The sequence below is a fragment of the Condylura cristata genome, unplaced genomic scaffold (genome assembly GCF_000260355.1).
Source record: "Condylura cristata isolate star-nosed mole 26May11 unplaced genomic scaffold, ConCri1.0 scaffold00007, whole genome shotgun sequence".
NCBI classification, from domain to species: Eukaryota; Metazoa; Chordata; class Mammalia; order Eulipotyphla; family Talpidae; genus Condylura; species Condylura cristata.
The window spans coordinates 48,043,608-48,054,487 of record NW_004567108.1 but is presented as its reverse complement, the minus strand read 5'-3'; the positions used below and the strand labels follow the sequence as shown (position 1 = coordinate 48,054,487).

The 10,880-nt window shown below is 34.3% G+C and overlaps 1 protein-coding gene across 1 annotated transcript in view; it reads left to right on the top strand.

The window, feature by feature from the left end:
- Positions 1-7,952, top strand: part of MAP3K1 (mitogen-activated protein kinase kinase kinase 1, E3 ubiquitin protein ligase) — a 45,012-nt gene extending 37,060 nt beyond the window's left edge. The window contains exons 16-20 of the mRNA XM_004678309.2: positions 1,129-1,291; positions 2,779-2,910; positions 4,337-4,479; positions 5,159-5,290; positions 5,733-7,952. Of these exons, the coding sequence (XP_004678366.2) occupies positions 1,129-1,291; positions 2,779-2,910; positions 4,337-4,479; positions 5,159-5,290; positions 5,733-5,882 (720 nt within the window). The 3' untranslated portion in view covers positions 5,883-7,952. The remainder of the gene's footprint in view (positions 1-1,128; positions 1,292-2,778; positions 2,911-4,336; positions 4,480-5,158; positions 5,291-5,732) is intronic.
- The last annotated feature ends 2,928 nt before the right edge of the window (positions 7,953-10,880 follow it).

The window sequence follows — 10,880 nt, the reverse complement described above, 5'->3', positions numbered from 1 at the left end:
ACTCTGTCTTGTCTTTTCAGTCTCCATTAAACAGTGTCTTTCACAGAACAGAAGTTTTTAACTTTAAGGAAGTCCAGTTTATCAACTTCTTCACTTATGGAATATGCCAGAAAGTCTCTGCCAAATGCAGTCGGATTTTCTCCTATGTTATCTGGAAGTTTTACAGCTTTGCATTCTACACTTAGGTCTATGATATTGCATTAACTTTTGTGAAACACATAAGGTCCATGTCTAATTCTTTAGTATATGAAAACTCAGTAGTTGTTTTACTTTTAAGAGAATTAAGTTCCTTAATTTTTTTTTTTTAAGATTTATTTATTTGTGCATACAGAACTGGGGCTCAGGGGTGGCGAGAGGCTTCACCAGAGACAGAGTGGGGAACAGAACAGGCAGATCGACGAAGTACCTTGCTGAGGGGAGCAGCGGGTGGGTCAGGAGAGGTCTGCCTCACCATGTGGATCTCCTCCGTGGCAGGCGGGGATCGAACTCATGCGGAAGTGGCTTAAGTTTCTTTGTGCTGTGCTTTAACCCGCTGCGTCACCTAGTAGGGCCTATACTTCAGTTCTTTTAAGTTTTGAGAAATGTCAGCTGTATGTACTATTCTATTATCCTATTAAGAGATGAAGCTTGATTATTATAAGATGCAACATTGCAATGGGGCTTGTAGAAATTGTTTCTGTTTGTGGTGTTCATGGTTAATAGAGGTTTAATTCATATTCCTTTCACCAGTGTTACTGGTGCATTGTCATCTTAAGATTTATTTTTATCATGAGTGTGCTTAACAAGATTAAAATACCTTGTTTGCATTTTAAAATTGTATTGGTTTTTCTCCCATGACTGCCTTTTCTTTTGTTTTTTTTTTTTAACTTTCTGTTGATAGTATTACTTTGTGCTCTGGTTTTGGGGGTATGTGTTATTTTTCCATATTTCACTGCTTCTTAACCTATATTCTTATTCTCTAAAATGTAATTTTTATGACTTCTATACACTCGATCCATGAGCGTAAATGCCACCTCTGACATACAAGCTAATTTGGATTTGTCCATTTTAGATCACATTGTTAATGAGACATATAAACAGAAATATTCATTACAGTTGAAAACTTTGTGAACATGTTTATTGAAACAGGTGACATATGTCAGAAACACATCTTCTGAGCAAGAAGAAGTAGTGGAAGCATTAAGAGAAGAAATAAGAATGATGAGCCATCTGAATCATCCAAACATCATTAGGATGTTGGGAGCCACATGTGAGAAGAGCAATTATAATCTCTTCATTGAATGGATGGCAGGTGTGTTCAATCAAATAATAGCACATGGGTTTAACTTACCAACTGAAGATAAGAAAAGCAAATTGAAAGTTTTTATTAAATATCTTGGGTTTCTAAATGCTAATCACCCCTAACATAGTAGTATAAACTGTAGCATAGTATACACTATATAGTGTGTGTGTGTGTACACATGCTATACTATGTACTACACAGTATATTGTACATGTATACATACACACAGTATATATACAGTATACCATACACTTTTAAGCTTTTTTTTTTTTTAAGATTTATTTATTTATTCATACAGAACTGGGGTATAGGCCAGAGATGTGGAAGGTGAGAGGATTCACCAGAGACAGAGTGGGGAGCAGAACAGACAGATGATCAAAGTACACTGAGGGGAGCAGCGGGTGGGTCAGGAGAGGTCTGCCTCGCCATGTGGATCTCCTCCATGGCAGGTGGGGATCAAACTCATGCAGAAGTGGCTTAAGCTTCTTAGTGCAGTGCTTTAACCCGCTGCGCCACTAGGGAGGGCCACCTTTTAAGCTTTATTAGTGTTTATTTTTAAATGATTGTGATGTTAACTGTTTTAAACTGGACATAAATAAGATCCATATTTTTCCATTTGACCATCATTAAATGGGAAAATTTAGGAGATTTTTATGTGAAAAGATAAAAATAAAATTTGAAAAACTTATTACAAGTAAAGTAGCATTGATGCATACAATTGAACCTTGTCATCTACTTGAACAAATAAAGACTGAGTTTTATACTGTACAGTGTATAAAATAAAATAACTTAGATAAGCACTTGGCTGAATTTCTTAGATATTTTCGTGCAAGTAGTCCTTAGAATATTATCTGATTTTGGTTGAATTTGGGATGACTATTTTAGGAGGATTATTATAAACACTTTAAAATGAGACTTGTTTGTTTAGCCTCATTTTGCCCAAGTTCAGAGCTATTAAATATTAGAAAATGAAGGCTAACTCTGGATTGTGGCTCCTCTTCTTGTGGTTTGATCTTCTTACTAAATAAAATGGTTGTATTGTTTACTTAACTCATTAAGAAAGGCATTTTGTTTGTCAGAGTTGAAAAGACAGAGAGAAAAACTGTACGTTTCAGAAATAGTTTTATCTGAAATAATTAATTTTTAAAACTTTCTAACCTTCTACAAAACTACAGACACCCTCAGAAATGTCTTGCATGTTTGGTTCCAGACCACCACAATAAACCAAGCTACAAATTTTTGGTTTCCCAGCATATATAAAAGTTACTCTTAAAAAATATATATGATTATTCTATATTGTGTAGTCTTAAGTGTACCATAGGATTACGTATACTTCAAAATGTACGTACCTCAATTGTGACAGTCGGGAAGTAAACGCATGCTGTTGGAAAATGGCAACAATAAATTTGTTTACCAGAGGATTGCCACAAACCTTCATTATGTAAAAAATACAGTGTCTTTGAAGCACATTATTATTATGTGTTTATGTCTTATAGGGGGATCTGTAGCTCACTTGCTCAGTAAATATGGAGCCTTTAAGGAATCAGTAGTTATTAACTATACTGAACAATTACTTCGTGGCCTTTCATATCTCCATGAAAACCAGATCATTCACAGAGATGTCAAAGGTAAGAATCCTTTTAATTATTATCTGTCTACTAGCAATAAGTAGAATGCAAATGAATTTTAAAATCCAGACCTTTCTTGATAGTTTCTAACTTGAAAACAACCATGGGTTGCTTCACCTGAGTGAAACAAACATTAACTCAAATTGTTAGAATATTAGAAGGAAAAGGAAGCTTGAGGGGCATATAATCCACTTTGCTCAGTAGGCTGACTTTCTTACATTCATATCGCTAGATGATGGCAAAATACAAGTCTCCCATTCCAGTTTTATTTTATTGTTACGTTACACACTTTCAGAAAAATCTTTTCGAGTCTTTTGTAGTTGTTTATTTTTTTTAAAGATTTATTTATTTATGCTTATAGAAGTAGAGTACAGGCCAGAGGTGTAGGGGTGGTGAAAGGATTCACCAGTAACAGAGTGGGAAGCAGAAAAGGCCAACTGACAAAGTACATTGCTGAGGAGAGCAGTGGGAGGGCCAGGAGAGGTCTGCCACGCCATGTGGACCACCTCCAGGGCAGGCGGGGATCAAACTCATGCTGAAGTGGCTTTAGCTTCTTAGTGCTGTGTTTTAACCTGCTGCACCACCAGGGAGGGCCAGTTGTTTATTTTTAAGAGCAATTCTGGCTTTCTATAATGAATGTCTTCAGCTAGTTTTTGACAGTGCATTCAACTTTTGATTAAGCCATATAGTTTAAATTGAATTGGTATGTTTCAATAAAACTTTATCTTAAAATGCAAACTACACTAACCTTTGAGAAAGATTTTGTTGGAAATTGTATTAAAGGTTTTCAATACTTATTTAAAATTTCACTGGTTTCTCTGTCTTCCTTTACCTTGATACTTTTTCAGATTTTGCTTACAAGGCTTTAGGTTTTGTTTTTTTTTTAAAGATTTATTTATTTATTCATATAGAACTGGGGTACAGGCCAGAGATGTGGAGGGCGAGAGGATTCACCAGGGACAGAGAGGGGAGCAGAACAGGCAGATCGATGAAGGACACGGCTGAGAAGAGCAGCGGGCGGGTCAGGAGAGGTCTGCGGTGCCATGTGGATCTCCTCCGGGACAGGCGGGGATCGAACTCAATCGGAAGTGGCTTAAGCTTCTTAGTGCTGTGCTTTAACCTGCTGTGCCACCAGGGAGGGCCAGGCTTTAGGTTTTTTTAACAATATTTTATAAAATATTTAACTACTTTATAAAATAAGTAATTAAAAATTTATATAAATAGTTAAAAAATATTTTGGAGTTCTGTAGAATCCCCTTTTACATTTAGCAAAAATGAAGCAAAGTTAAAGGGACAGTAAACTTCTCTGACCTCTGACATGTGCAGTTTGTTTTGTTTGGTTTCCCATTTCATTGTATTTTACTGAGTTTTTAACATGATCTCTTGTTTTTAACATATAAAGTCATTTGTTGTTTTTTCTTGACAGGTGCCAATTTGCTAATTGACAGCACAGGTCAGAGATTGAGAATTGCAGATTTCGGAGCAGCAGCCAGATTGGCCTCAAAAGGAACTGGTGCAGGAGAGTTTCAGGGACAGTTACTGGGAACAATTGCATTTATGGCACCTGAGGTGAGAAGCAGCTCTGGATGTGATGAAAGAAAGTATTTTGGAGTTCTGCATGACATTATATTCACATTATTTTGCAGTGGTATCTAGTATGTGTTTACTCTAATCCCAAAAATAGATTTAATGATGACGTTGAATTCAAACGATTACCCCCTGCCTTTTCCATCTTTCTCTAAATATAGATTTTAACAGTTCTGCTTAAAGGCTTTTCTAACTAAGAATTACTGAGTAATAATATTAATTGTTTTGTAGGAAACCCAAAGTGGACATAATAGAAACTTTCAAAATTTTTCTCTCTGTTCCCACAGTCAGAACTCAGTAGTGATGTTGTTCTGATTTAGTGGTGATTGCTGTTCTGAACTCAACTGTTTCTGTGTTTAAAGTTCTTCACATACACACATTGTGATTATTGATTGTCCTCTTGACTCTCTCAAAGCGCACTGGTGCTGCTTTAAGACTCTTAAGATGTGATTGTTCTTGAGAATCTCCATTTTCCAAAATATTTGTGTGTCACATAGAAGATTAAGCTTGTTTATGAAATAAATGATACCAAGTAATACACATAATTGCAATTTATACCATTGTTTTTCTCTGAGGTAAAAAGCCAGAATCTTTAACTATAGAATAGCTTTCTCTTTTTTTATGAGTCATATTTCCAAATTAACTTTCTGCTTTATTTTAGGTACTAAGAGGTCAGCAGTACGGTAGAAGTTGTGATGTATGGAGTGTTGGCTGTGCTATTATAGAAATGGCTTGTGCTAAACCACCTTGGAATGCAGAAAAACACTCCAATCATCTTGCTTTGATATTTAAGGTAATTGGGAGATAAAAATTGCTTCTTCCTGTTAAAACTGGCAGGAGACAAATTCTTACGGTTTTCATTAACTGTCAATCTAAGTGAAGGTATATGTTCCTTGAAATAACACGTATGTATATATGTCCAGGAATTTAATGTGGTAAATTTTAGCAACATGTATAGTTAGTTCTCATTGTTCACAGTAATTTTATGCTGTATAAAATTACTCTGAACACTGATAGCAAATACTGAATCATTCCTCCTAGGAGAAACACATACATGAAGAGGTATTCTTAAAGGAACCAGTGAGTGAGTTTTTCCAGACTATTAGCAGAAAATTCACACATTCCTCTTCACTTCCTTTTTGCATAGGGGGCATATTTAGAGGTTATAAAATGTGTGCACATGTACCAGAAAATTCCAATGTGAAAAGCCTCAACACTGGTGTTTTCTCTTGCAGATTGCTAGTGCAACTACTGCTCCATCAATCCCTTCACATCTGTCTCCTGGTTTACGAGATGTGACTCTTCGTTGTTTAGAACTTCAACCTCAGGACAGACCTCCAGCAAGAGAGCTACTGAAGCATCCAGTCTTCCGTACTACATGGTAGCCAATTATAAAAATAAACTAATGAAGACAGGATGCTCAATAAGAGAAAAAACTTTTGTGGGGAACCACGTTGCTAATCTGCTGGCCTTCACGCCACTGAATAACTATGAACAAGACCAGTGGGGAACCCTTACCTAAGTATGTGATTGACAAATCATGATCTGTACCTAAGCTTAGTATGTAAAAGTTCACAATTTGTGCAGAAACTGTAAACTGTGCCTTTCAAAGAACTGGCCATTGGTGAACAGGAAAGCAATGAAATTTGTATGACTAATTAACAAAAGCCTATTTTTTGGAGCACTTTTTCAGCAATATTAGCAGCTGAGGGGCTCAGGATCTATTGTAATGTTTCAGTTCTTCCATTTCATATCATAATCACAAGCAAGGGGTTCTGCAATTCCGTTCAGTTTTGGGTTTTTTGTTTTTTTGTTTTTTTGGTTTTTTTTTTGTCACTGGCTATAAAAAAATCACTATCTGCCTCTCTTAGGTCAGAATATACTATGAGTAGCAGTAACTAAATACATTTTTTAAAGTCAATAACTTCATGACCCCCAATTAGCCCTTATTTTTTTTAACTGCCTGGGCAATTGTGGTCTATTGTGCATTTTACTGTTGGCCCATTCATTTCGTTTTTGGAAATTATGGTTCTGTATTTTCATTTCACCTTCACTTTTATTTCATATTCAGGGAAAGGTGATCTTTTCAAAGCTGAGAAAAGAATAGAACTAGGTGTGATCCAGAGTTTATTAAATATCTTGCTATTGCAAGAGTTTTTTTAAATACAGATTTAATTTTGTTTGTTTTTAAAATTGGAAGATAATATACTACCTTCAGTGAGTCAGTTGCTGCTCTTCTCATGCAGGTTAAGTATAGATTAAATGAAAAAAAGGATTCTCTGATGCAGCTTGCAACTAAGATTATCTTGAAATATATTTGAATTTTTTTTAATGTATTGGTTTCTTTTGTCAAACTGTAGGAGACTTCACACCATTTAAGTCTTACTCTGTAACAACCCATTGTTTATTACCACCACTGATAATAACATATAACTGCTGTTTTTCTTCTACCATGCATCAATTCATTACATAAAGCAGACCTGGCTGATAGGCAAAGGAAGATTAACTTACTCAACTAATGATGAGTACTAGTGTTTTTAAATAATAAGTTTGCTTGGAACCTAGAAAATATGTTCAGGAAAAAAAATGAAATTGAATTTCATTTACACACTAATTCCTTAGATTTTGCACAATTATCTGATGGGTTTTGCCTGAATTAAACTCAGATACATGGAATCCTGAAGGAAAATGGCAGCTCTTTTATCTTTTTTTATAAGTCTTTTAAATCAAGTACTGATTAAGTTTTTAATACAACTTTTTGCAATGTTAAGTTTTAACTCTTCAGAAGCCAGTTGAATGGTTGCAGAATGAAATAGAATTGGTTATTCTCAAAGACTCAGGATAAACTAAATAAGCTATATAAAGTACATTTTAAATGTACAACACAAATTGGAAGTAAAATAAGTTACAAGATAAGTTTACAGGGATATATTGCATATAATTTTTAAAAAGGCAGTTTTTTTTATGTGAATGTTTTTCTTAGTAAAATTTTACATTCCTTTGTTTTGGAAGATTGGCAATATTTGAAGAGTTAAAAAATAGTACCGAAATGTGAAGTTTGGTAGCTCTAAATGTGTTGTACTTGACTTTCTTTTTCTCTATTTTTTTTTTTTGACTACTTAGAATTTTCACAATTCTAATAAGATTGTTTTCAAGTCTCTCATGTGCAAGCTTTAAAGGATGCACTCTTGCCATTTTATGTACTGGAAGATCATTGGTCAGCTTAATACTGTCTCTGACAGAAACGTAAACTGTATAAACTGAGGAACCTCAGCTAATCAGTATTACTTTGTAGATCACCATGCCCACCACATTTCAAACTCAAACTGCCTCTAGATGTCAAAATCCATTGAGTTTGAGTTTGTTTGCAGTTCCCTCAGCTTGCTGGTAATTGTGGTGTTTTTGTTTTGTTTTGTTTTCAATGCAAATGTGATGTAATGTTCTTATTTTCTTTGGATCAAAGCTGGACTGAAAATTGTATTGTGTAATTATTTTTGTGTTCTTAATGTTATTTGGTACTCAAGTTGTAAATAACGTCTACTGCTGTTTATTCCAGTTTCTACTACCTCAGGTGTCCTATAGATTTTTCTTCTACCAAAGTTCACTTTCACATTGAAATTATATTTGCTGTGTGACTATGATTCCTAAGACTTCCAGGGCTTAAGGGCTAACTTCTATTAGCACCTTACTGTGTAAGCAAATGTTACAAAAAAAATCTCTGGGTTAAGAAAATTTGGCTTAAATGTATCCTTTGTTATTTTAAATATATCAAGATATTTTAATTAAAATTTTTACCCCATTGAACCAATTTTATAGTATTTGTACCTATTTTGGTGTTTTGTCTTTATAGTAAATAAACATTTTTGAACAAATCTTGTTATTTTTTATTTATTTTGAAACATTTCATATGTATGAAAAAGTTGTTAGAACACAAGACTTCAATATCATTCAATCCAGAACTAGTCCTTAGTTCTTCTGTCACCTTTAAGATTTTATGCTTCTGTTTCATTGAAGTCCCTCAATTTGAGCTTGTCTTCTGTTTCCTCATGTTCAGAATATGAATTTGTGACAGGAATAGTACAGTGATACTGTGCCCTTCTCAGCAAGTTTTATCAAGAAATATGTGGTTGATTTGTTCAATTTCTAATAATACTGTGATCTTCTGAGTAAACTTCACACTATAAATTTACTCTTCTCCTTTGTAACTAATATCATTCTTACACAAGTATTTCCTGAAGGTGATACTTTTAGACTACAATAAATAACTACTCTTCATCTAACTTTAGCTCTCTACTCTTAGGTTTCTTCCCTGACTTATTACTCTGATGATTGTCAAACCTTTTTCTCATTCTTTCACTCCTTCTATATTTTATTAAAGGGCATAAACACTTCACTACTTTCACACTCACCTTTTATATTCACTGCTTCAACTGTCATCAGCCATTTTTCCAAAGACGACTGATACATTTAGAGGAGACTGGCATTTAAAACTAAGATATACTATCAAGGTATAAAGCTGAATTCCTGAAATTCTATAGATTTGTACATGAATGATACACCAATGAAAATCCAATTTAAAGATAAAAGTAACGTGGTATGGGTGCTAAATGTACAACCTACACCTAGTATCACAGCTCCCAGGGTCTCTTAGTAGGCTAAGTTAAAAGAGCTACTATCTATACCATACATACACTAATATATACACACACAATATATGTGTGTGATACGTATATAAGTTTTTTGGTATACATATGCAAAATACATACAAACCATGAATTCACTCTTATTACCACCAGGGTTCATTTTCTTTTCCACATAATCACTAGCAGGGCTGACAGAAGATACATCTTTCCTGGAGGCAATAAAAAATGAAGGACAGCAATACAAAACTACAGGGAACATAAAAATCAAAGGAACATACCACCAAAGGATCAACAATCTTCTAGCAACTGACCCACCAAAGATCAGGAGATTGCAATTTACCTGATAAAGAATTCAAAATAGTTGTCTTAGGGAAACTCCAGTAGCTGCAGGAAAACACAGAAAATTCAACAAAGTTAAAATATATGAACAAAATGAGGGGTTTTTTTTACATCATTCTTCATTTTTTGCATTTTTTCATCTCAGCTGTAATCCATGGGCTTCCCACCACCAATTCACCATGTGCCATCACCACAGCAAAATGAGAAGTTTAACAGGAAAATTATAATCAAAGGTAACTCTGTAACTGAAGAATATAATGATAAGAGAAGAATCAAAGAGAAAAAAAAAATCCTTGAGACAAAAATCAGGAACTTTGAATTATCTGTCAGAGATAAACATACAAAATAGAATGAAAAAGTGATTAGGTACCATCAAGAGGATCACTTTGTGAAATATAGTGACAGAATTAGACATTAAAAATTTGTTAATAATTTACCAAATCTGGGAAAAGATTTGGAAAGCCAAGTTCATGCAGCTCACACATAGGTCATTACAAAAATGAACTTAGATCCTTAAAGGATTTTAAGGACAATAAAAATGCCAAAAAAGATTTATCTCTCTCTTGATTTCTTTAACCCATTGGTTGTTAAGAAGGGTGTTAATTTCCACATACTTGTGAGCCTTCCAATTTTCCTCCAAAGAGAACCAAAAAAGTAAAGAGCTTTCTAACATACACAGGAACCCTATAAGGCTATCATCAAGTTCTCAGTAGAAATCATATAGAGCAATGAAATGCAGAATACAGATTTAGAGTGTATGTGTGTGTTGGGGGTAAGGAGGAAAACACGGTCAACAAAGAAAATTTACCCTTAAAAGCTATCCTTCAGGAACAAAAGAAAGGTAAAGACTTTCCCAGACAACTGAGGTAATTCATTGTCATTAGACTGCCATACAACAAAAGCTGAAAGGAGTTCTTCACGCTGAAAGGAAAGGATGCTAAATAGTAGCATTAGAAACTGAAAAAAAAAAAAGGTTAACATAGAAGATATGGATATATTGTTACATACATACAACCTATCAAGAGTGAAATATGAATAACAGAATATCTGAACAGACCAACATAAGCAGTAATAGAATCAAAAATCTAACAACAAAGAAAAGCCAAGGACTAGATGATCTCACTAATGAATTCTCCCAACCATTAAAAAAAGAACACCAACCTTTTTTTTTTTTTTTTTTTAGAGTCTCTATGGGTGCCTTCCGTCTCTGCATTTCACTCCTTATCTGAAAAATGGTGGTGTTGAGACTGGACTGCACTCAAATATTATGGGACTCTGATATTCTATTCTGTAGATGTTTATATTCCTTTTTTTTATTATTACAAAGTTTATTTTTACATCATTTTGCACATTTTTTTTTTCCATCTCGATTGTAATCCCCGCGGGTTTCCCATCACCAAA